The sequence below is a fragment of the Corapipo altera genome, unplaced genomic scaffold, assembly GCF_003945725.1.
Source record: "Corapipo altera isolate COAL_440 unplaced genomic scaffold, ASM394572v1 61, whole genome shotgun sequence".
Classification (NCBI taxonomy): domain Eukaryota; kingdom Metazoa; phylum Chordata; class Aves; order Passeriformes; family Pipridae; genus Corapipo; species Corapipo altera.
The window spans coordinates 8,122,542-8,150,250 of NW_020884910.1; the positions used below are offsets into that span (position 1 = coordinate 8,122,542).

At 40.8% G+C, this 27,709-nt stretch overlaps 1 protein-coding gene across 1 annotated transcript in view; it reads right to left on the bottom strand.

Moving 5' to 3' along the window:
* Positions 1-27,709, bottom strand: part of LOC113951837 (ephrin type-B receptor 5) — a 58,400-nt gene that overhangs the window by 16,539 nt on the left and 14,152 nt on the right. Inside the window, exons 2-4 of the mRNA XM_027653357.1 lie at positions 23,014-23,232; positions 12,716-12,780; positions 9,181-9,976 (exon numbers count right to left, since the gene is read on the bottom strand). Of these exons, the coding sequence (XP_027509158.1) occupies positions 9,181-9,976; positions 12,716-12,780; positions 23,014-23,107 (955 nt within the window). The 5' untranslated portion in view covers positions 23,108-23,232. The remainder of the gene's footprint in view (positions 1-9,180; positions 9,977-12,715; positions 12,781-23,013; positions 23,233-27,709) is intronic.

The window sequence follows — 27,709 nt, forward strand, 5'->3', positions numbered from 1 at the left end:
ATATTTACACAAACTATATAATTTCATGGGCCCTGGTCAGATGCATCCATCAGAGAAGCTGGCTGATGTCATTTTGAGGCCACTCTTGATAACCTTTGAATGATTGTGGTCATGGTGAGAGGTGCTTGAGTAATAGTGGGCAGCTTGGGCTCACCTTCATCCTTAGGATGATGATGGAACAACTAATCCTGGATACCTTTCTGGGCACACAAAGGACAAGAAAGTAATTGTGAGCAGCCAGCATGGATTCTCAGAAGGAAACTCAGGCTTGATCAACCTTCTAGGATGAAATTTCTGGCTTGGTAGACGAGGGGAGAGAAGTGGATAGTGACTTTCTTGATATCAGGAAGGCCTTCCACACTGTTTCCCATGATATCCTCCTGGAGAACACAGTATGGGCTTTAAGAACTGTCTCCCATAGTATCCTCACAGAAAACCCGAACTTGATGAAGTGTGGGCTGGATGAGCAGACAGTGACGTTAATTGAAAACTTCCTTAACAACTGAGCCCAGAGGGTGATGAACAGTGGCATGAAGTTTAGACAGAGGTCAGCATCTAGTGGTGCACCCCAGGGCTCAATACTAGGTCCAATATTGTTCAATATCTTCATTAATGAAATGGATGATGAGTGTAGCCTCAGCAAGTGGGTTGATGACAAAAGACTGGTAGCAGCGGCTGATACACCAGTAGCCTGTGTTGCCATTCAGAGGGACCTTGAGAGCCTGGAAAAATGCATTGACAAGATCCTCATGAAGTTTATCAAGGAGAAGTGCAGAGTCCTGTACCTGGGAAGGAATAATCCCATGCATCAGTATATGCTGGGGGCTGACAACCTGGAAATCAGCTTTGCAGAAAGCATTCTGGATGTCCTGGTGAACACCAACTCATACAGGAGCTAGCAATGTGTCCTTGTGACACAGAAAGCTAAAATGGTATCCTGGGCTGCATTAGGGGAACTGTTGTCAGCAGTTCAAGGAAGGTGATCTTTCCCTTCTACTCAGCTTTGGTGAGGCCACACTGGGAGTCCTGTGTCTAGTTCTGGACTCCCCAGTAAACTAGAGACATTGACATATTGGACAGCAAAGGGCCACAAAGATGGTTAAAGGAATGGTGCATTTTTCACAGAAAGAGAAGCTGGGAGAATTGGGATTGCTCAGCCCGGAGAAGAGAAGGCTTTCAGAAATCTCATGAATGTGCACAAATACTTGAAGGGAGGATGCAAAGAGGGTAGAGCTAGGCTCTTTCAGGTGTTGCTCAGTGACAGGCCCAGAGGTGAAGAGCTCAAATTGAATCACAGGTGGTTCCCTCTGAACACATGGAAACACTTTCTACCATGAGGGTGACTGAGCACTGGAGCAGGTTACCCAGAGGGGTTGTACAGTCTCCCTTCTTGGGGAAATTCAAAATTAGCCTGGACCTATTCCTAGGCAACCTGTTAGAGGTGACTCTACTTGGGCAGGGAGGGGTTAAGGTGTCCTCTAGAGATATCTTCCAAGTTCAGCTATTCTGTGATTTTCCTTAAACATATGCAAATTAAAATGTGTGGAGAGAACCCTGTGGCCTTGGCTGCCTCACTGCCAGATCATTCACCACATTTGTGATTGTGGGTGGACAGGAAATAATGAATGGAAAGTTCTTGACACTAGGCTACATCTCATTTCAGATGTTCAGAAGTGAAATGAGAATAGGATTGTCAGGTTCTCTCTGAGGGAGGAATCTGAGAAAAGACTTTGAACAAGATAGAGAAAAGTGTAAAAAAAAAGCAATAAGAAAGAGGATTCCCCTGGCTGGTCCCACTCACATTGCAGAAATGGCAGCTGAAGAACTATGGAATGGAATACTGAGCAATTTAGGAGGAAAGATCTCTCCACAGTGACTATTTTTTTATTGTGTAGTGAAAAAAATAATTACTACATAAACCTATAATCTCACGCTGTTATTTCCAGGAGGGATGGCAGATAGAGAGAAATGATCATGCTTTGAAACTCTCATTCTGCCCCTGGGTATTTCTATTTCCAGAAGAAAAAGAGCAAAATGCAATCATACAGCATATTGCAAGCAAAGCTGATTTACAGTAATTAAATATGATTCACATCTCTCTCACCTTCCTAATGAATATATAGCTATAAAAACATACTATGACTTAAAATTTGTTGTTACTTATACTTTACAACTGCAATTTTGGCCAAAAAGGCTGGACTGAATACAGTAGACACTAACTGGCCTCCAGCTAAAAGAAGCTCAAGAATGGCCTCCAAGAGCAGGCACTGCAGCTATCACAAACTTTCTGCTTCCATCTAAACCCTGCCTCTGCATCCAGTCACAGGCATGCTTACATTCATGAGCACCTTTATCTCTTTTCAAAATTGTCTAAGATAGGCTAGCTCACAGCACTCAGGACCTTAGCCCACAGATAGCAATAGTAATTGTTCCCATGACATGGAGTTTTTCCTGGCATTGCCTCAGTCCAGTCACTATAAATAGTCAGGTCAAGTCAGGAGGAAAGAGAAAAAAATTCCCTGGCAATTTAAATAGGCAAAAGCCACTTCCCTTTATTCAAGCAGCCACAGTGAGCCTAGGGCCGTCTTTATACTCACAGACAGAATTCATCTCTCATTTATTTCTGAAGGATCTTACCTTACATTCCCTTCTTACTGCAGATCATGGCATCAGGGCCACTTGCTCTGGTGTTACAACATCTGCAGATGACTGTTGCGCTCACTGGAGATAGTTATAACAAATATCCAAGCTGAAGCAAGTCCACCATCACTAGAACTCACATGTTTTGCCTTAGTAAACATTACCACTTCAGGAGAAAGACCCAGAGAAAACCTGAACAAGAGCAGCTTCTCCTGAAACACCTCCACTGTGTGCTTGCAGAACAACTTCACACAAAACACCAACACCAGCCAAGCCACTGAAGGCCTTGTCACCAGAGATAGTACGACTTATCACCCCCCAGGCACCAGGACTTTCCAAGAAAACACAGATCTAGCTCTCATTGATTCACAATATCCAATGCAAGGACAGAGGGTTGCAGAGCTAGCACCTCAGGGGGCAGAGCAAGCTGCCACTTCCCATCAAGTCAAGGCTACTATGAACGAAGAAGGCAGAGTTCAGAGTGCGCAAGCGCTTTTCCTTCAGCTTGTCTCAGTTGTTTTTCATATCTTGGCACAGTGTCAGAATGCCACAATAGTTCAGCTGGGCACAGCTCATCTCAGACATTGACCCAGTTTTCCTCAGCTACAACACTCGCCCCTGTGTTGCCTGCGTTTGCCTGACTGCTCACTGGAGACAAGTTCCACCCGGGAGGCCAGAGGAGCAGTTTCTGACAGACTTCTAATAATAACAAATATCAAAACCAGCAGAGAAAAGTGCTGGAATCACGGAGTGGCATGGGGGAAGAGGAGTAAAGAAAATGAAAATCAGGAGAGGACAGACCAAAAAACAAAGAGGTTAAGAAAGAGAAAAATGCATTGGAAAGCTCACTTGGACAGTAAGGCTGGAGAGGAAATATTTTGAGAACTAAACAAAATGCAGCAAGGGAAGAAGGACGAAGAAGAGTAGTTGGGAACTTCAACAGAGCTTTATGTACTCCCAGGAGTGGTTTTAGGGAATGTCATAAAGATGAAACTGACTTTTTGTATACAGATATGATCTGGAACTGAGGTGGGACACAGGAAGACATTTAGAAAACCATAAAATTGCTCTCTTCTTTACTAAGACAAGTGATCTGTTTCTTATATGGGAGTTGTGCTCCCAGGTGTACTGTGGGGCAGCAAGAATAAATACTAGATGTGAGAGTACTGAAGATGAAGAGTGTCAAAGCTGGCATTGGAGTCAAAGTGGGAAGGATGAATGGACATAGCTGAATTTGCAGCCTAGGGAAAACTGGATGTGCAGACTACAGAGGGCCTCAAACAAGAATGACTCCAAACAAGGGATGGAGTTTGGCACTTAGAGGGCAGGATGATGGAAAGGAGTTAGTAACTGATAATATTGTAGAAATATGATGTAGACATTTAGACATTACATCTGTCATAAAGTAAGATAGATAGCATAATGAGCATGCAGAAGACAGACCAGAAAACAAAACATTAAGTATTTCTTAGATAAAACACTGCTTTTTCCCCTCACCCAGAAATAAGTCTATTACTAGCTCACGGCGATAGGAAGCAAATTCCCACTGGGCCAGGCTGTTACTGTGTATCTTGTGTCCTATTCTGAGAGAGATGGGATCAGACAGAGGTAGAAGCAAGTCATGGTGAAGCAATAGCGCCCTGGGTTGATCTAGTTTCATTGTTGCTACAGCTGTTTGGGTGGGGAAGAGACAGTGGAAAATAAAAGACACATAAGGAGAGAAAAGTGTGGATTTTGAGTTGTAAAGGAAAGCATCAAATCAACTGAGATAAAATAAATGAAGTGACTAAGAACCCTTTCCTGCTGAACTGTTGATAGGAGATCAGTTGAGTAAGGGATTTTTTAGTTAAAAGAGGCAGAGCTAAAACAATTACTAGCTAATTATATATGGGAGGACTGCCAGGGAATGGGTTGCATGAAGGAAAAAAAGGCAAAAACAAGAGAGGAAAGATTTGGGCAGGGTAAGGATGGAATATGAGTCTAGAGCAAGCACTTGATACAAGAAAAGCAGCAAACTACTTGAAAAGCACCAAAATGTATGTGTATGTAGCAGAAAAGCTGATGAAAGGAGCAACATGGAAGGGGGGAAAAAAAAAAAGAAAAAAGAAAAATGTAATCTAGCTCAAGGCACCAAACATTATTGTCAACTGTAAGTTTACCTTGAAATTAAAGCTCTTACTCAAGAGAGGCTAACACACTGGTTTTTTTCATTTTGAAGAAGAGTAGGCTGCGGGGTGGGAACTTACAGCTGGCATCAGCCACCTAATGGGAGGAGGTGTAGGCACAAGGTGGTAGAACATGAGATAACACACACAAGCTGTAATAACCTCTTATTACATCTTACTAAAATCTCCTTCCACATAGGAAAAAATAATTTCACCATAGGTGTTGTCAAATACTGGAACAGTTGCCCAGGGACATCGTGTAATCTTGATCTTTAGGAATAATGAAAACTAGATTAGAATAGGCCTTGAGTGACATAACCCAATTTGGTCCTGCTTTGAGCAGGGGTTGGAGAAGATCACTTCCACAGGTCCCTGAAATGTAAATTATGCTGTGGTCTTAAAGGAAGCATCTTTTAAGTGATTAAAATTTGAGAAAAGCTTATTGTGCTTTTTTCTTTGCTAATAGTATGTGCATATTTTTACCAGACTACTGAAGCTTTTGCTTTAACATAAATCTTAACATTTTCTTAGCCTTGTACACTGAAAAAAGTTTATCCAGGCTGGTCAGAAAGGGTATCTTTCAATAATAAAAAAATAAACATGAAATACTCTTCCCAAATGAGAAGTCAAACAGCTGTGTACACAGTTGCTAGCTCCCGTAGTTATCGGTAATAGAGATGTGATTCCTTCTGCAACCAGAAGGGACTACATATAGCCATAGGACATGGGTAGTTTTACGGAATCCTTACAGCTACTACAGATGACAGGCAGACCTTTTGCTTGCTTAATACCCTTAGGGAAAGAAGAGAGAAGAAGCAGGCATGTGGATGGCTAACCTCTCTCACTCCTCCTCCTCAGCCAGACACAGGGAGAAAACTGGATTAGAAGGATGGTGGGCAGAGGTAAAGAAGTTATAAAGACATGGAGTTTGTTTACCAATTACCATCACAGGCAAAACAGACTTGGCTCGGGGAAATTTAATTTAATTTATTGCTGATTAACATAGATTTGGATAATGAGAAAACAAAAACAAACATTGAAACAACACCTTTCCTCCTCCCTGTCCCAAGTTCAACTTAACTCTTTCCACTCCAAACTTGTTCCCTCCTCCTCTCTCTGGTTGCTATTTTCTATCCCCAGTTAAATACATTTGTACAGAGATGCCACAGATATGGCCAATCAGCTCAGCTCTGTCCTGAGCTCTGTCCTTCTTCATTCAGAAGTCAGCTTAGCACTTTATCTAGCAGTCATTTCTCTTCTCCTTTTTGTCCACACTGCAATTTCTGAAGTATTTTTAAAATGTCTCAGTCATGAATTCTACATATTATTTTCAAAAGCATCTGGTAACTTAAATCCTATATGACTTTTAACAGCAATGATAAGCAGCAGGCAGTGTATCCCAAGAAACACATTATTTAATTGTTTGTGGGCATGGATTCGGGAACAACTGTTTTCAGTAACGAATATGTGAATCGGAGAGAAGGCTTGGGAGAACAGCCAATCAGTCCAGAATTTTGGGAACCAGTAGCCTAGGAAAGCCTAATCACACAGAACATTCTGCTTCCAGCCTTCTAGGAGGAAAAACACAAGCTGCAGAAAACCTTGCCAGGCAAGGTTGCCTGTGTGTATGTATCTACCCAAAGAAAAGGAGATTAGGTCCCAACCTTCTTTTTTTTTTCCTCTTCAAACTGCCGTTCTCCTTTCTGACTGTTCAGCATGAGAAGTCTGCTCAGATAAGGTCAAAAGTGAATCCCACACAGAGCAAATCCCACATCACCCAGAAGGCTTACTAAAGGTTGTTGGTTCACTCTTCTATCTAGTTGGAGAAATTTGCCATATAGTAAAATACAGCAGGCAGTCTCATAAAACTAATAAAAGAAAGTATCTTAACTTATGATAGGGGGCAGGGGGGAAAAACAAGGGCTTTCTATCTTTCTCCTCAGAATGGCTCTTGGCAGATTCTTTGTTCTAAATAAAGAGGTAACAGCTGGTCCGGGAAGGACTCCACAGGCTTGCATATGGTGAGGGGGAAGGCAATGCCCACACACTCTTCTACTAAAGTGTAAGAAGGAAACTTGCTTCTCCTTCCTATCCTTGGTTGATTCTTCAGTCTTATTAAGAAGAGCTCTCTGAGGTATCATCAGTAGAAATCTGCCCTTGGGCTATTGCTTTTGTTCTGTATTTCACCTACAACACTGTAGTAGCTCTGTATCACGGCATACTTCTGTTCTTAGGAGGGAAGAACATACATATAGAGGGGAAGTGCTGGAAAGGACTCCACACAAAGAAACACCAAGCAAGGGGACTGAATGTGGCTCCATTCAGACAGGACAGCAACATATTGTTAGCAGGAGAAGAGACCAGGAACAAACACTGATCAAGCCAGAGGAGTTTACAAGAAACATGAGCAGAAAAAAAATACCCTCTAACATTAAGATTCATTATTCAGTTGTCTTTGGCTGCTCTAAGCTGCTCATGGAATCTTAGGAAGTAATTGATGGGAATGGAGTTTTGTAGCTTGATAGACTGTCGTTGTTTCAGTTATTCCTTATAGTGTTTATAATTTTCATCTTTCTCCAGCTTTTATGATAATGAGGCTGCAAGGGAGTATCAGCTTTCACTGAATGGTATGAAAAATAGAAGATAGATTTTTTTAAATTTTATCTACCAAGCCTAATTCCGTTATTTTTTGAGTGCTTAAGACTACTATCTGATACTAAATTATTGACTGTCAGTTTATCTAAACAGTGAACTAGTCATGTTACTGATGCAGATAGCACAACTAGTGCCATATAGAGCTGCTCAATGTCTGCCTGAGCTTACTGTCTCAGGAGCAGTGCTATAGGAATGTAGTTACATTTCTTTCAGGATGAGCAGGATAAAAAGGTACACACATTTTAATTATTCTCAAAGTTTAAACAAATGAAAAGCACTTACCAATTTTAATTGCTTTATAAGTCTCCAGCACAATGACCTGTATTTTAATAAAGCTATTTTACATGACCCAAATCACTTCATGAAGCACGAATGTAAAGTATCATATTGACAACCATTAATTATCTGTTGCATTTGTACTTGGTGTTAACCAGGATATTTGTACACCTAATGTTTGACTCGAACTCTTATTTGAATAAATTATAATCCAACTTTAAAACTGTGTCTGCAGCCAAAACTTGTTTCCACATTACATTTATTTTTTAGATTAGTAAGGGTGGTGCAGCAACACTTTATATTGCTGAGAGATTTTGAGTAGATGCATATTAAAACACAGGAAGCATGAGAGGAACGTTCTACAAAAAATTACATAACCAACATAAGCAGTTTCCTCTAATGGACAGTCTTAAGCTTGAGATAGGAATACAGTCATGACATTAGACTGGGTGTTCAGGTTTGGCCAGATTTTGGCCCAGTATCACTTCTGGGTGATACATAATTTATTCTATTTCCTCCAACAAACACAGAAAATACCATGGGCCCCTGGGCAGAGAGTACATTATTGGTAATGATAATACCATTATGACTATTTTTTCTTGTCAGGTCAGCCCTGCTACATGTTCCATGTCCCATGACAAGGCTGCTGCCATTTCCTTTTTTTTTTTTTTTTTTAATTCCTAGTTCCAACAGTACTAGCAAAAGTGCCAAAACTAGCTGGGACAGTAGAGTGTATTAACTCTGAGCTCAGCTCTGCTCCATGTGGCATGTTTCTTCTAATACTGTTGCCTCTTGGTAAAGAAGTGGAGTTTTGGTAGGTCTGGCTAGTGACAACTCCTGGTAATTCTGTATAAGTAGCCTAACAGGCTGTCTCTTGTGGCAGCTTGAACTAAGGCCTGAGTGGAGTTTCAAACCATGTTGTTATCATCAAGTGGTGTCCCAGCTTTAGTCAGGACAAGGTAATTTCTGCAGTAGCTGCGAGGGGGTGTGGCTGAGGGGGCACGACCAGGACCCAGATGTTATTCTGTACCACCTATGGTCATTGCCAGGGGCAGTGGGACAGGACTCTCTCTTCCGAGGAGAAGGGTGTTCTTTCTGGTCAGGAGAAAACTTGGCAGAGAAGAGCTGATTGGTATTTGTATATTGTCATGGACTTTCCATGTAAATAATTTCTTTGTCTTATACCTTTGCTTATTAATATTGTTGCTTTTACTGTTCATTTTCTTATCTCATTGTTGTTTCCAGTAAATTGCTCTAACCTCAAATGTGATCTTTGCCTTTTGTGCTTTCAGTCTGAGGGAGACCGGGAGCAAGAGGCAGCATGGTTTTAGCCAGAGCACTAAATTGAAGAATACCATTCCTAAACCCCTCCAGTTCCAGTTTCAGGTGCTAAAAGTGTCAGAAGAGACTGCTAGTAGGCTTTCACTGTAAGAAATGGTTTAACCTCCTAGCTCTGTGAACTTTTCACTAGTACCAAATACTGCTGATACAGAGAACCAACAAAAAAGGGGCTGCCTAAAGGGTGAAAAAAAGGTTCTCTCACCTTGGCAGGCTCGTTCATCATCAACAGGCTGGTAGCCAGCCTTGCAGGTACATCGTCCAATGGCCACCATCCACTCCCCTTCTCCATTGCAGTGCAACCGAACACTTGAAGACCCAGTCGTGCTTGTCTCTTCAGCATTTGGCACACACGTCCCTGGTGACTCCACCAGCGAGGTCCTCTCCCCTCCTGCAAACGTTTCAGGAAAGGAGGCAAATCCTTTCACCACAGCTGGGCACTTGTAGAAAAAGACCTGGACTGCCACCAGGGACATGCAGGCTCCTGAGTCCTGGAAGGCCAGGTAGAAGCCATGCTTGGTAAGTGGTCCAAAGCTACGTACTTTAACATTCATCTTTACCACCTTCCCAGTGCTGTCCACCTGGGAAAAGCTTTCATCAGCTGCAATAGTATCCACTTTGGTCCAGGGGCCCTCACGCCACTCTGGCAGGTCCTGAGAGGCTATGTCAGCCTCTGACTGGTGATAGTAGAGTGTGAAAGTCTCCTTGCAAGAGGAGGCCACAGTGCGCATGCTGGCACAGTCTCTCACGGAGAAACGGAGGCGGACATGGACTCGGTGGGCTCCACGTCGCTCTATGAAGTGAGTACGCAACCAGTTGTTCTGACCTGGTTCAGCCACATTACAGACTTGAAAGGTCCGGATCAGGCGCTTCTTGTCATCCAGGACGCTTACCTCATCCCACTACAATGGAAATAGGGGAAAGAAAAGAAAAAAAGAAACTGTAAAAAAAAAAAAAGATTCAGTGTTCAACTGCATCAAAAATACGGGACAGGTCTTTGTCTTCCCCTTCCTTCTCCTTGCCAGTCTTGTCTATGACAAGACTTGAACCTGCTGACGCCATGTGCAGCACAGCACTCTACACAGGACAAAGTATGACCCCGTAAAGAAGAGTGGTCAAAGTTTTGAAGTAAGAATTGTTGTGACAGAAAACATAATTAATACAAACTTGTCACATGGCATTCAGAATCTTAAAATGAGAGTCACTTTCTTCCCTCCTATTTCCCCATGTCTTATCTCCAGAGACAAGACGCACGACACAAGCAAATGAGACAGAGCAACAAGACACTGTTCTTTGGAAAACACATTGAAGTAGAAGTCCCTTCTACCCAGCTTTACCACAGTTGGAGCTATCCTCTGACATCTCCTATGCACACAAGCCACTCTGCATGACCACTACAGGGGCAGGCCCAGATCTGGTTTGTGCCAGGAGGAAGGTACAAAGGAAGGATAGGGCAGGGTTACTGTACTGGAAGCGGGTTACTCTACAAAGCTGTAAGAGAAACCCCTCCTTACCCTCTTAACTAGCTTTATAGAATAGGCATAAGGTCCTGAGTATGACAGAGGAAGCGCACAGTGAGATAGAAGAGAAGGGACCTGCTCAAGCATTCTCGTGAAGATCTGACCAACAAACTGCTCACAACAAGATCTGCATTAAACCAGTACCAAGAAGAAAAATTGGCAACTTATGGTCATTAGTGACTCTGTCCTGTGTGAAACAGAAGCATCCATTTGCAGATCAGAATATCTTTTTAGGCAAGTTTGCTGCCTCCCTGGGGCCTAGTTTAGGGCTGTTACCAGATGATGGAAGAGCTTAGTACAGCCTTCAGACTATTATCCACTCCTGTTTTTTCACATTGGTACTAGTAATGTCCCAACAAAAAGTACAAAGTTGATCAACAGAGATTTTAGGGCCTTGGGAAGAACACAAAAAAATTCAGGAGCACAGGTAGTGCTTTTCCCAATCCTCTTAGTAACAGTGAGACACTTTGGAAGAAACAAGTGATCCCAAGATATCAATACCTGGCTTCAGGACTGGTGCTTCTGCCAAAATGCTTGGTTTTGTAACCATTGAGGAATCTTTGAGACACGAGGTATGCTGGGACCTGAGAGGATCCACTGTCCCAACAGGTGAAAGGTATCTTTGCTCATAAACTGGACAGACTGATTAAGACAGATTTAATCTAGAATTGATGAAGGAAGGGCATATCAACAGGAGAGCTGGAGGTAAACCAAGAGTTGGCATGGCATAGCCTGGGGATAGCAGTGCTAGTGGAAATATGTATGCTGCTCCTGGGAGCATGGAGGCCTCAGGAACACAACTGAAATGTTTGTACATCAATGCACACAATACAAATTATGGAATCATGGAACATCTGAGTTGGAAGGGACCCACAAGGATCATAGAGTCCAACTCCTAGCCCTGCCACAGTGTTCCTTGGACTCAATTCTAGAGCCAGTTCTCTGCAAGGTATTTATCAATGACCTCGATGCAGGAGTTGAACGCACCATTAGCAAGTTTACTGTCGAGACTAACCTGGCAAGTGCTGTTAACTCTCTGGAGGGACAAAAGAACTTGCAGAGGGATCTGGATAGATTAGAGCACTAGGCAGTCATCCATGGCATGAAACTTAACAAGAACAAATGCCAGATGCTGCACCTGGGATGGAGTAACTCTGCACACAAGTATGAAGTGGGAGAGGAGTGGTTGGAGAGTGCCCTGCAGAGCGGGCCCTGGGGGTGCTGGTGGGCATCAGCTCAATGTGAGTCAGCAGTGTGTGCCCGGGCAGCCCCGAGGGCAAACCACGTCCTGGGGAGCATCAAACACGGCATCACCAGCTGGTCAGTAGAGGGGATTATCCCACTGGGCTCAGCACTGGTGTGGCCTCACACGGAGTGCTGGGTGCAGTTCTGAGCCCCACCATTTCAGAGGGGTGTGAAGGTCCTGAAATGAGTCCAGAGGAGGGCAAAAAAAGCTGGTGGATGGGCTGAAAGGCATATGCTGTGGTGAGCAGCTGAGGGTTCTGGGTTTGTCTAGCTTGTAAAAAAGGAGGTTGAGTGGCAATCCCCTTGCCATCTGCAGCTTCCTGAGGAGGGGAAATGGAGAGGGAGGAGCTGATCCCTTTTCCCTGGAGTCCAGTGATAGGACGCATGAGAATGGTTCAAAGCTGCCTTAGGGGAGGTTTAGAATTGACATTAGGAAACATTTCTTTACCAAGAGGGTGGTCAGACACTGAAACAGGCTCCCTAGAGAGGCGGTCAATACTCCCAGCCTGTCAGCATTTGACAATGCTCGTAACAACATGCTTTAACTTTTGATCAGCCCTGAAGTGGTCAGGTAGCTGGACTAGGTGATTGTTGCAGGTGCCTTCCAACTGAAATATTCTATTCTATCAGTACGGAGGGATAATTATTTATATTAGGACAGTGGAAGGTAGACAGTAAGGAGGTGACAATAGTATCCCACCCAGTATCCTCCTCTCTTAACAATCTGGCTTTGCACAACACATTGTGTTCAAATTGTTCATATGTACAAAATCCATTAACAAAGTCTCATTGCTTCCAGTTTCCCTTTCTTCATCAGATGCATGCACATCTTCCCAGAAGAGGCACAGTCAAGAAGAGGACAAGGGAAATGCTTACCCCATCAGAAGGGTGTGTGGTCCAGCCAATCTCTGAGGTCTCTTGAGTTGTATCCAGAAGTATTTCTGTTTATATTTAAAAAAATTAAATAAAAAGAGTATTTTGTGCTATTACAAGTCAGACTAAAATCTTATCTGTTCCTCACAAGACTGTCTTGTAGAGGGCTTCCATACACCAAAAATATACATTAATGTTTTGAGATTAAATATGACAGTTATGTTCATACTAGTAAATTAAGATGGGCCAAGATGGGGGTAGAGGCACTGGGCACATAATCATGCTAAGTCATGATTAGCAAGTTGCTTGGCAATGTTCTGACCAGATTTTCCAAGGCAAAGTGTAAGCACACTGACAGCATGGAGCAGAGTCATCATAATGAGCAGTATATGCAAGGCCACTCTCTTTTTGGTTGCCTGTTTCATTTGCAGGTGTAAACGTGGACACAAGGCCAAGACACGTTTGTTTCCAGTTCTGGAACAAAATTTCTTTTGGAGTTTAGGATGATGACCCAGTTGATCCTGTAATGGATTCATTTTGTTCTGGATCTGGGCATTACATTGCAAGCCTGTGTAGGAGTCCCAGTTTTATCAGAAAAATTAGTATTAAATAGTCTGTTGCATTATCCTGCTCAGGAGTAGGGTATATGCAGAGCTTCACAGGCCAAGTTTATTCCCACAAGTGGTCTGCATTTCCATTGTAATTGAATCTACTACTGGAGGCAGATACTAGCCTTGACTGCTCTTGGACTTGTTATTCTCTATTTGGGTACAAAGAAATACAGAAGAAATTGTGACAGTGCAAATTATAAACATATCATTCTCCAAAATACTATGTCAAGGTCTGAGACCACCCTGGAAGTTACTAGTATGGAAGCATGCGCACTATACTTTGTACATTTATAGTGAGGACATAGAAGAAGAACAAGACTCCCTTGAATAGATACTTATATGTGTTGATAAACACTGTAAAAATCAGTTGCTTTTTCTTTAATTCTGGAAAGCTTTATTTGTTTATTTTGACTTTCCTATTTCCATTTTGTTGCTTTAAAAAAGCAAAACCTTACAAAACAGATCAAAAAAGCCAACCCAGAACCCAACAGCAACAGCCAGCTTATTTACAAATAGGATTCATTATTCCTATTCTCCTTCTAAAAGTTTATAGATATGACTGTTCCATGTTTTATGCAGGAGAGAGATTCTCAATGGTTTCTATTTCCAATTATGGATTGCTGATGTCACTATCCGTACCAATGCACCTGGGGATTCATTCCACATTAATCATCAGAAAGGAAAGACTAGACTCATCCTAAAGCAGACATGATCAAGTGAGCAAGTTTATCCAGACCTCAGCCTTCATCAATGTTCCTGAACTATGCTCTCTATATTCCTACAGGAGACCTTATATTTCTTAGACCTTCCTGAAGAGCTGATTCCTTGATTCAAAAGCAGTGCAAAATACCTGGGCAGGCTTGCGAAAACTGGAAGGAGCTTACTGGTTAAGCACAACCTCACTAAAATTGTCTAACAGACCTTGAGAAATGCTGAGCAGCTCAGTACCCAAGGGTAACTTGGCTCAGATGGTTATTCTGAGCAGCAGAACCTCTGCAAAAGGCCTATACCTTCCTGAGGCACAGGCTTCCCTAGGCTGTCCTGGCAGCAGAGGTACTTGGCATTCCCCCACGCCCATTACGGTCTCATGCATGGTCTGGCATAGGGGTTGCACTGCATCATGTCATTACTTTGTCACTGGGTTTCCAGACATTGCCTTGATATGGTGAAATAATATACAAGGTAATTTTTCAACACAGAAAGAACTTTTCTAATCAGGTCTGAGGCTCCCATTTACCAAAGTATAATACCTCTACCCCACGGAAACTCTAGCAGAAAATAAAATAGAGAAAAGTTAATCAGGGCACAGAAAGTCAGATAAAAAGTGAGAAAGGAAAGAAGAAGAAAGAGGACAGAGAAGACTTGCTCAGCAGACTGCTTGCCATGTCAAGCATATTCTCCAGATAGCTTCTCACCAGTGAGCAAGGTAATATTTATCAAGCCCATAAGTATTTCACAAGCAAACAGAAATAGGCAGCCTGAAGCAGACAGAACCGTCCCTCTCACAGTGAATATTTTAAGTCAGAAAGCATTAGGAAAATAAGAAAAGTACACAAGAACTTTGTGTGCATAAATCTCATTTCACAACCTGCAGTCCAACATCCCTCACTATTTTTCTTCTCTTTCTTCCTCTCCTATTGGCTCCATGCCTTGAATCAGATCCCCAGTCACACTAGCTGCGGGCACACTCACAAACCTAACAAGTTGTTAAACTGCTCTCTAATTCTGAGGACAACAGGCACAGTACGGTTCATGCTCACATGGCTAAGAATTCCAACTTCCAAAGAAGTGCATGGTTACATCCAATCATCTCTGAGGAACAGTCCTTGGTCCACTCTACCTTCTGACTTACGTGTAGACACTTTTTATGATAAGATTAATTGGCATGGGCCAAACACATGGATGTGCCAATAATTTAACACTATGAATGTGTACAGGTAAAAGCCTTAAATCTGCCACTTTACTAGTACAGATGACTGATGTATCATTTCAGATCCTCGGTGTGTTCAGTATTCTGCTACTCTTCAGTGTAGATATAAATGATCTGTTCAGCTGAATTTGCCAATTTGGAAAAAAAATGGCTTTCACCCTTTCTATCTTGCTCAAAATCAAGGATCTTGCAAGATCAGGTTAGACCTAGGCTCAGTCCAGTCCCTGATACTGCTAGAGGCAACACTGACTGAGGTCATCTCAGAGTATCAATGGAACAATATTACATTCTGCATTAAAAAATGAGGAATAAGCAAGATATCTGAGCAAACTGGAGGCTTTTAAACACATGAAATGATGACAATTCTTTTTTGACTTCTGCTTTAATTTCAGTTTTGAAGAATGATATTCCAATTTCATATTATGAGTTATTTTAGTTCAAAGAAGAGAAAAATAACTGATGAGAGATTCTCCTGTATTTCTCTTCCCTAAACTAAAAAGAAAAAGATCATCTTTTATAGAAGAGTCAAATGGGTTCATTACAGTCTCTGTAAAACAAAATTTTAAACTAGTTAAACTCTCATTTAAGTATCCTTTGTTCTTGCAGGTCAGAAAAAGTGAAATAAAAATCCCCAATACTTAAGCTAGTACTAGTCTATACTCACATCACAAACCAATCTCTTGGGCTACATTATACTATAATGTCAATATCAAGATCAATTGAGCAGAGTGTGGAAATTGCTATTACAGATCAGGATGTTCAAAATAGGCATTTTAATGATTTTAAGATTTTGGATAGACTGCACCTTCAAGCAAGACTATTTAGTGCTTGTGTTACAGGCAAAATGTTCTCCTGATGTGAGAGGATGACAACTCACCCAAAGATCATTGACCCTTAGACAACCTTCATGAAGGCTTTCTAAATTGAAGAATACTTCTCCTCATGTCTTAACAGTGCAGTGGTGCAAGAGCGAATTATACAACCCAAGCCTGCCCAAACTACAGCCAATAACAAGAAAGGTGATCCTGGGAAGACAGTAAAAGAATCTCTTCACCTGTGGGATGAGAATCCGGTGCAAAGAATGACAACATCACAGAATTACAGAATGAAACAAGTTGGAAGAGAGGTACCAGAGGTCATTGCTATCAACATGCTGCTTAAGGCAGTAGGTTGCTCAAAACCTTGTCCAGTTGAATTCTGTATATATCCAAATGTACATATACATTGCTAGATAAGGCGAAGGGCAGTAGAGTAAAAGGTAACATTCAGAGAGTTCACTTTGCTATGGAGTTGAATGCCCCAAGCAGCAAAACTCCAGTAGACTTCTTGAAAAGAACTGAAACACTACTGAGCTTATTCTGCCTTCTATGATCATGCCTTGACCATGAACAAGTAGGAAGACTGTGAATGCTCTCTAAGAAGGCTGGAAAGAGAAAGCACTCTCTGGGCTTGTGAAAAAATATTGTTAGGGGTTGTCAAATCCAGTAACCTCACATAAGCAAGGCTGCTGCAGCTTCATGTCTCTGGGTACAAACAATAGCAAGATTGAGTGTGTATTCCCTACAGGCACACACAGAAACACATGCAGGCACTGCACACATGCAAATGGCCAGCCACAAAGATCAACACAGGCAGACAGAAACACTCACCAGTCATGCAAATAGAAACAGCACCACCAATGGCCTCATCCTGCTCCCCTTTCTGGGTGGTCAGGATGAAGGTCTGTTAGTGGGAAATATATATGCATTTCTACACAATACAGATCCCTGCAATAACTGTCCTTAAACATTGAGCCTCCACTAGCTGACCTCTGGATCTGCAGTCTCTATGTATGCTGACACCTAAAGCTTGCAGCCCTGCTCCTTTTGCTAGTATTCAGACAGCCTCACTCACTGATACATCCCTTCACACACACACACACAGAGGCATGCTGTGGATCCTCTACTAACTGGTTTTAAGCATGCAGCCTATCCAGTAGTTAGACCTGGATTCTTGTTCTCCTGGGTTGCCGACACTTGGACTTGTGAGCCTCCAAGGTCTGCAGCCAGTTGCTGTAGTGCTGCCCCACTCCAGAGAACCCTACTTACACACACAAACACATGCACAGGCACACATACTATGAATCCCTCCATTAATTGGTCTTAGACACTCAGCCTACCCAGGAGCTGGCCTTTGGATCATCTTGTCTCCAGTTGTACTGATATACACAATATATAGACAGGACTCTCAAAGAACCTCCAGAATTTATGGTGACCTGGACCTCCTGATTCCCTCAGTAGACAGCCCCCTCCATCTGTCTCGCTCACAGAGATGCACACATACAAACCAGTGTTTCATTCATCTTCTAGACTCTCTGGCCTTTCCCTGGTTTCTCAACCCACTTACTCTACTAACAAGCTAGTCTGGCTTGACATAGAGATTTCAGACTAACTAAAAAAAGCTCACCTGTGGTCCAACCTGAGTTCCTAGCACTTGATTTTCATCCATTCCAGGCTCTCCAGCTTCTGGTAGCACTGACTCATGGGCCACTACGATCTCTGGTTCAACTCCAGTTGCTGGTATATAAATGTCCATGTACACACATACAGCTGCAGACTGTTTACACAACTGGCCCCTTATCTCTACTTTCACACACATAATCCTCCCCAAAACCACCTTGATCCTTCCCTTTCCCCACCTATGATTACTCTCCTAAGCAACCCACAATAAGTTTTGTAGAAGCCCTAAATGGTCTTGCTTACTTCCCCTAATAAATACCATGGCCCCTCTGGCAGTAACCGCCTTAAATCTCCACGGCGTTCCAGAGAGCACTTCCATTGACTTAATTTAATGCTTTCCATTCCCACTCCATGGGCTGATCACACTCCTCTGATAGCCCTGGGAGAAGCTGGGTCACAGTGCTTATTTCTCTATTAGGTTATTCAGATTCCTCTGCCTTTCATTGTTCCTCTGTGCTCCTTTGAGCATGTGGAGAGGACTCTTTTATCAGGAGCCTTTTATCACTCAACTGAACAAATATTTTTATGCATGGGGTTCTATCACCTGGAGACAGAATACAGACAAACCCTTGGGAAGCCTTAAAATACACTAGAACTTCTTCCAAAACTTAACAGCTATTGTGGTGAAGTAAAATCAATGGCCAGTGACATATGCAACTGTAATAACTACTCTATTTTTCAAAAAGTAGTTGATGAAATAAGTAAAAAACCAAACAAAAATAGTAAAAAAATCCTAGTTGTTCATGAACTACCCAAAGATTGATATTATTTTTTAATAAAAACTATCTTTTTTAAAGTTAAACTATGACTTAACACAAAAAAACAAGTTGCAGGTTAAAAATATGTCTCCTAATATAAGAGAATATATACAAACCCAATCTATATGAGACAAAGGAATTTGCATTTTTTCTTGGATAAATCTATATTTTGAAATAATTCTGCAATCAATGATCTTGTATTACTTCTGCACTCCTATACAATTAATTTTAAAAAAGCTATTTGGAGCCAATGGGATATGGGTTTAGTAAGTTCCATGAAGTATATATTATTTAACTACTTGCTGTGTCAGAGCAAAATGCTGATACTATCAGAACATCAAAGTTGTCATCTGAAAGAAGGAATTCTCACACCCCAACCAGGAGTTATGTGCCATCTGTGAAAGAGAGAAATCACAGCCAAATGGTCTAGGATATGGAAATACACAGCTTTTTGTAACACAGATTTTAAGCTTTATGAATGACTGTGTATTTTTCTCTTTACCTGCCCTTTTCTTTTGTTAAAGCTCTAAGGAAACTGCCAAGACTAGCATGTTGTGCTACTTCATCTACTGATGTCAAAAAACGCAGACATTGGGAAATGTAAAAAAAAAAAGTTTCACCTTTGCATATGAAATCAAATTAAATTACTATCTACAACTTTTCTAGTGATAAAATATAATGTGATTCTTCTGCAGCTTAAGATGTTCATTCTGCAAACACCCACTACTGAGTCTAGAAATTGGATCCAATCGCCACTGCCATCAAACTGGCTACTTTTGATGACAGTGTGACTTCTGGTGTTTATCTATGTTTTCCTGCTTACTTTTTTGCATAGACATTAAAAAGTGAGTTTATGTCTTCCAAAGTTTCACTGAAGCATATATTTTAAGTCCCAGATACCCTACACTGCAAGAATGCCATTCTTTCTCCTTGAAGGTTTAATTAGCTTTGAATATAAACAGTGTTAGTTGCAGCATGAATAGTCTCTACTGTCCTACTGGCCTCTGAGCAGCAAGGGCTAGCCTGCAGTTTGGGAATAGATTCATCACAGGACTGGAATGTGGATGTCTGAGCACAGGGAACACACACGAATCTACTCTGGAAGAAAACAAATCAAACAGAGCTGCTGAGACCGACCAAAAGGATAACCTCCTGTCTGTTTCCCATTTGCAAACAAGCTGCACATCCAGTCAAGTCTCCTTCACCTTCTGCACGTCTACAACAGGATATTCCTCTGGGAAAGCCCTGGGCTTTCCAAGCATGCAGCAAAGATTTTGGCACGCAGGTGAGTGCCAGGAAAGAACTTGGAAGAAAATGTTTGCTAGGATTTTAATAACTCATGTGAATCACAAGTAGCCAAAGTAAATTAACACTAATTTAAACCTTTTTTTGTATATACTAAACTGTATACAATAAAACAAAAGACAAATGTATTTTTTTTTCTGAAAATTCCTTTCGAGGAAAGTATAGTTTTCCTCCACATCAAAGGCAAGCCAATTTAAGCAATCAATACATTATTTTCAACAGCCCAAGATGACAACCAGTTAATAGAAAAGACAGGGGAAAAAATGAAATAAGAATGTCTGACCTCACTACCTTTTTCTTTCATGTTCCCTTTTGCCAAGGAGACACTTTCAATGCAAAGAGGTTCTACCAAGGCAGAATAATTTTTCTCTCTCTATCTTGCACTTCTGTAATATAGTTAGAAAGGTTGTCCAGCCATTCTGCAGGCTGGAGAGCTTGTAAAATAAATGCAGTCACTTACATACATCATTCCTTTGGAACATATTTAATGAGTTCTGCAAAATGAACTCTGCTTGTGTTTATAGCTGTAAACATTTATAACTCATTCAAAGTAAAACCAATATTCCACATAAAATTCATCTCAGCGCCCTAGTAAGAGCTATTTCATTAACAAGTTATCACTAGCTCTCACCTGTCTTGACTGCAGCCCATGAGGCATTCTTAAATTCAATGCTTCACTAACTTTTACAGTCAGAAAGGTTAACCTAAAATGTTAACTTAAATGTTAAGTGATAAATTGTAATTACATACATATATAGATTTTCAAAGAAATAAAATTTCTGTGTGTCTTTGAGAAAAGGGAAAAATCCATTACTTCACCCAGCATGTAGCTCAAAAATTAGGCTCTCCAAACTAAATCCTCAAAAACTTTTGCAGAGCCATAAACATTGGGAAATGTAATCGTAATGAAAACTTTCATGCAATCTTGTTTCCTTTTATAAAGCTAAAATAACAAGTTTAGAAATGTCTTCTGTTTGCAAAGCAGTTTTCCATCATGTTTCCCATGCAGGTTTTTTGTCTACTGTGAAAATCATGTCTGGAAAACTTTGGACAGACATACTCATTCCTGTTGAAATCAGTGTGTCCAAATACTAGAGCTGTATCAAATAAATTCAGCCTAATGATTCCTTTTTATGCATTAAACCCAACAACAATAACAACAAAAACATCTTCAATTGCTTACAAGAATTTCTTTACTTCTGAGTCATGAAGGAGTCTGAAGTTCAACTAGGTCCTGTAAAAGCATGCTGCCTTCCATTCATCAAAAGTATTCTGCATAAAAAGTATTTGCTCTCTTCATACTGCATATAAAGATGGTTTGAATACTTTGACTACTTCTCTTCCCCTCTCTACAGCTTCTCCTTTTCTTAATTATTTATAGTAAGGTTTATAAAATTTCAAACAAAGCTTAGTTTGAGAAAAAAAGTGATTTACATTCAGACTGTGAAATCTAACTCAAATGCCTGAGAAACACTTGGAAGAAAAATTACCTTGACTGATTTTCCCATTCAATTTTCTTCAGTTAGAGGTGAGACATATTTTAGACACCATCTAAAACTTCTAACAAACATTACAAAAACTAAAGACCGCGCTGGATATTCCCTATATTTTTCAACTAAAATCTGAAATCTGAAGTTCAAGTTTCTACTCTATATAATAATGAGTCAACAAATCAGCCATGGGCTTTTTTTCTTCCTTATGGACAATCCTGTACTAAAGCAAAGCTTTCTACATAGTTATCATCAGACTTTCCTTCCCTACTGCATAATTTTTCTTTGACTTTTGACCACAACAAAAATACTTACCTCTGAGATGCAAATCGGCTTTGGAGTGCAAACCTAGGACCATGTAGCACGGTCACAATGAAGGTGCTGACTCCCCTGACTCTGAATTGAGAGTTAAAAATCAGGTCATGGGAATCTTTACTACTTCATCTCCATAGGTAAAATTTTAAACTTTGCTATCGTATTTTAATCCAACCAATTCAACTACGTGATCTGTGAACCTGTATCACACGGTGCTTTCTTAACTCTTTTATCTCTACAAATTTACAGGAGTGAGTACAGAATTCAAAAAATGTCAGTTCCTACAGGCATCACTGAGTTGCTTCATATTTGCAGAGAGAATTAACATTTTCTCCCCCTTTTCTATCTCAGTTCCTTTACCAGTTACACAAGGAATTACACAGTACTTTGTAAGATAATTTTAAAATCAGTAATTAACAGAATTTCAGAGATTTAAGAATTTGTATTGTAATCTTATATCAATTATTTTGTCTCTAAACTCCTCCCCCACTCCACTCCCCTCCTGTTAAGAGAAGGGATGCTTTAACAAGCTTTCCTCTTTTTATTAGACCTCACACTATTCTCTTTTCCTATCCTCTAGGTCTTTCCTTGTCTTCCTTTGATTCCTCCTCTCCTTTTTCAGAGGCTTTTAGAAATGCAAGAGATGAACATTCATCACAAAGCAGTACAGTTCATTGAGCACATGTAGCTGCAAGGATATTTCTTGGAACAAACAAGAGGACTGTTTACAATACCTCTGCCCTCCTCTAAGTCTCTTCCACAGCTCTCATCTTACCTCCTGCTCTCATCGCCCTCCCTCCTACCATCTATTCTTTCTTCTAGCGTTTTCTTGGCCTTCCTTTTCTGCCCACCTTTTCCCTACACTGCCTTCACTGCTCTCTCCCTCCTCTCCTCTATGGGCTGAATGTGAGCTGCCTCTTCTTGTTAATGCAAAGCATTCCTTCCATATCTATTATTTGAGGCAAGTTGTTCAAATGCGGGAAAAAGACTCTTGATTTCAGCCCACTGTATGCTGCCTTCTAGAACAGCCTAAACATTCAGAGATTGTTTCACAAAACAAACATGGTGCAAGAACAGGAACACAAGAATCAAATACATGCAAAGCATAAACAAGGAGCTTATTTCCTGAGAAAAAAATTATTCTTTGAGGCCGTCAGTTCTGAGACAGCTAGTAGTGATGTTCATTAAGGGTTTGCCTCTCCCACTAGAAACAATACTAAAACTTTTACATCTCAAGAGATAGTCATCAACCATCAAACAGAAAGACATGTCCTCAATGCTCATCCGGACTAGGATAAGTATACTGGAGAGCACATTTTTCTTATTTATTCTTTTTTTTTAATCTCTACAGATAACTTTATTAAGTTGTTGCAATATATAGTATCTGTTCTTACCTTCTAGTGAGGTGACTAGATGAAAGCAGCAGACCATCCAGATCCAACCCATTCCCGCCACTCTTCTTGCACTGATGCCACCATTAGAATCCATGAAGATTCTCTGTGAATACCACCATCTTTAACAAACACACACCACTCCCTTGAAATGGTCAGAGATATCTTGGAGTGTTTTAATATCTTCCCAAATCAAAGCACAGAGGCCTTCACACAGAAACACTGTTTAAGGAAACACAGAAGATGGAAACAGAAATCAGGCCACAATAATACAAAACTGACAGTTTTTATACATCCACTCCATCACTTACTACTTCCGACATACAAGTGAAACAGAGTAGCACAGACTCAGCATTTACCACGTACCGGGCCCTCAAGATTTCAGTCAGTCACAGGTGTTCTGCACACTGCCCATACAGATTTTGAGACATTCATGGCATCAGTGAGAGAGGGTTCCCACATCAGTGTTAATCTGTACCACAGTATAGGCTGTGCTCCTGCTTAAGTTCTGACCCTTCGCATCTCCAGCAATGTATCTTAGAAGGCGTGCATTCCATTTCCCCTGTATGTTTTTCAAATTCTGTCTCATTTTGCCTTTTCAGGACTCTGCAGGGCAGTAGCTATGACAGGAGAGTTTTTGCCAACACAAATCTGCATGGCTGACACACTTGTAACTGTGTATCAGATGTAGGCATTTGTCCCTTTAAGCATACGACTGCGTATTACTAAAGCTGGACAGTATTTTTCCCATTGGTATGTTGTACATGAGGAAGCGAACATTGTGATATTTAAGGTCAAATAGGGAGACTGTTACAGCCAGAAAAAGCAGAAAAAGTCCGAGTTTATCATCTTAAGTGGGAAAAAAATCAAAACAAAACTCTACCACCACCACTAAGAATCTGACACACAGGCTTATCTCACAGAAAAGGAGCAGCATGTGGCCTAATCTAGCATTGCATGAGATCAATCCAGCACAATAATTTTACTAAGCAAGGTAATTTTGGCTCCATCTGACCAATTCTCAGCCCACCAGAGAAATACCACCATAATATGTAGGTTGCATGCAAAAAATCAGTATGTTTTGTTTCTTCAGGAGCTCTTTGCGCAGAGCATTGAAAATACTTCAATGTCTTCAGTGAGACAGTGAAGCGTAGCTAAGGAGAAAGAAAAATGTCTCAGGCAATATAGAGAAATGGCTCAATAACTTGGCTGAAACAGCAGAGGGAAGAGTTGTAATTAAAAGGGGCAGCCTCAGTGCAATTATCTGAAAACCTTGCAATGTGGGATTTGAGTAAGTTCGGCATAGCAGAGGAAAAAGCAGCCTGGGGAGCATGGAAAAAGGCAGTGGAGTGCAATTTGATTTACTTTCCTGGAGAAGGGGAGAAATTACTGAACAGGATGGAATAGTTCTCTCTTACACTGCCCCCAGTAAGAACTTAGAACACCAAATACAGTTGAACTCTGGGCATTACTAAAATGTAAGGAAACTAAAGAAACTTCAGCAAGAGGCAAAACCTTTGATTCATGACTTATAATAAAAGAGAAAAATAAAATCACTTAAGTATAACAGAGGAATAATGAAGACAGTATAATATACAGGTACTGCATATTAGTTAATGCATGCACCACGATGTATCACAGAAGAAAAACACCACTGCATGTAATTGTAAAAAGGAGAAAATTTCAGGCTGAATGATCAGAAGGCACTTCTTTACAGAAAGAACTATCCAAGCACATAGCAGTGTTCTCCTGGAACAGGGTTGAAGACTGTTGCCTGAGCCACAAAAATCAAGACTGGGTACACCAGAACCAAGCCTGCATGACTATTCTATATGGAGACATAAATACTCACCATTTGTACTGCCAGTCAATAGGTAACATTATAATATCTAAAAGCTTTTTTATTAGGCCAGTAAAATCCTCAGAGACAGCGACTTTTAAACGTTCACTTTGAAGGCAAATAAATGCAGAAACAGAGGTCAAATAAACTGAACACAACTTTGATTTCAGTCAATGGGACTGCATTCATTTACAGAAGGTTTGAAGACAGCTCACAACCCAGATTTTCTAATGTCACATAACTAATGAGTGGCAGAGCAGAAGACAGAACCCAAATATGCTCTGGTTGCTGAATTTCAGGCAAAAGTACTGAAATTACCATAGATATAACTAAAAAAAAAATCCCTTGTACACAAAAACAGACACAATTTCTGGCTTCAAGGAAACCAATTTTTCTGCTTCCCTCCTGACCTGCATCTCTCTCTTACAACATCTATTTGGCTTACTCTGGTCAATTCTGTATCCCAGTAAAGTTGCATGGCTATTCATGAGGAATCATACAGCCGTTGTCCGGATTAGACTGGAATTTATTTCTCCCTGAAATAAATTGTGGCTAAATGAAAAAGCTGGTTATGATTTAGTAGTTAAAAATAGGTGAATTTGCCTTTTTTCTTTCTTTCCTTTTTTTTTATTTATTTTATTCTGCCTCTTCCACACCTCAATGAAAAATGCTTACTCCACAACGAAGGAGAGAGACAACATTATGGAAGCATTTAAGGGAGAGTAGGAGGGAAGCAGTAGCCTCTCTGAATTAAAGAGTACCAAGCCCCTAAATTGCTAACCACTGCCCTGCCCTTCCCCCTAGCACTTGATGTGTATAGAATCTGACTACACCCAAAGACGCTCATCTTTCATTCTTCAGTTCTCCTACTATTCCTTCCCTACACCAAACTACGTAAACAGAAACCTCAAACCATCCCAACTTTTAAACCACTCTCTTCTCTTGTCCACACAAGCACCTTTTCACAGCCTTCTCAGCTATTTACTTCTTCCAAAACTGCTTTCAGAGAGATTTACTTCTTCTTGCTACGGAATCCACCATTCCCCATTCTCCCCCAAATCCAACTGCAAAGTAATACACCTTGTCATAACAGGATTCTTAAAAAAATTTCCTTAAATACCCCTTCTCATCCTCTCTCTCTTCCAACTACATGAACTTGCTGGTCATGTACCATCTGTCAATCCTCTTATGCTAACTCTTCCATAAGGGATTCTAAACCACTTTTAGGCATATATTTCCTTAGGTAGTGGAATTATCTCAATCTCCTTGGAAGTCCTGAAAATCCTAAAACATCTGAAAAGCATGACGGCTCCTGAGGATCCCAATGTCTTTTAATGATTCACCTCTATAAAACTGTAAAGATCCCAAGCAGTTAGAAAAGACGAGTCACTTTTGCTTTAGTACCAAGTCCAAGAGATGGAAGATGGAAGTCTCCAGGTTATCTGCTTACATTATTCACCAGTGCTATCATGGCTGTTTACTTTGGCACTATCTCTGTGCCACTGTACCTAGATTACCAAAATTTATGTTCAAGATCCCAATAAGAGAGATGAATACAATCATTACCAGTATTTTCAAGAATATTGGTTTCTTAGTGGAACAACCAGAGAGGAGAAGAGTTCTTTGGGAAGCTTGTCAAGATGAGTTTTGAACATTGCCAAGGATGGAGATTCCTCAGCCTCTTTGGGCATCTGTACCAGTGCTAAACTGATTTTTGTTGTTGTTGTTGTTATTGTTGTCATTTTTTTCATGGGGAATTTTTTTCTTCCTTATATACAGTCAGAATCTCTCTTGCTCTATTCCATTGTTTATTTCAACAGCTCTTGCCCAGCATCTCAAAGCTTCTTATACCCCAAAAGGCAAACAAAAACGATTTCAGCTGGAAAGCCTCGAATGTGAAACATAATATGCCTGGCTTAACTGGCATTGTTTAAGGTCTGTTTCTTCTTGCCAGACAGAACCCACGCTGTAATTTCTCACTTTTTCTGAACTCAGTCTTGAAGTGGGAACACTTTAGTACAATCTCCAAGCAAATGATGCTCAGTGCTACAGAACAGATAGCAATAGTGCTCCCATATGTAATAAACCAATTGACATTATTACAGTTCTGAGCTCGTGGGATTTCTCTCACAAAGGGGGTTGCTGTGTGCCCATGCTATATCGAAACTCTGGTAAAGTATTTAACACAGTCAGTATCTCTGAGGCAGTTTCCTTATGCAAATAAAGGGTTTCCTCAAAGTTCAAGCACCTGAAGAGCCATGGGCACTAGTGCTGCTTAAACAGGTCAGCGTTAATTCAAAATTCTCTTATATCAGTACATGTGTTTTTATTAGAAAGGTAGCAGATTTTCTCCTAGGTTTGTGTAGTCATCTATTTTAGAGTACCCCAATGGTATGTGTCTTGAGTCTCGATGGAGGCGGTCATACACGTGACAAACCTAAGATGGGTCTCCTTAAAATGGACAGATTTTTTTTCTTCTGGGCTTGCATGGCACTCTGAGACTGATCAAGGGCAGTCACAACTATATAAACTGTGTTAATTCTGTTTTGCTGGACCTAAGCTTTAAAGAAAATACCTTGTTTTCTAATCCTTTCGATTCTATCCATAAATCTTTACAGATACCTTCATTGAAGCATGTTCTAGCTTAGTATGCAGACAATATGTAGTCACAGATGAGAAAGTAATGCACATTGACCCTATTCCCCTCTGACAGATACCCTGTGCAGAATCTGACATCAAATAGCATTAAACATGCATGTGAACCATGCACCTGGTCTGGCTTCTGCAGGAGGAATTCAGGTATACCTTTAGGATTAAGAAAAAAGCTTGGATTGTTCAGGCACTGCACAAGTCTCTTGA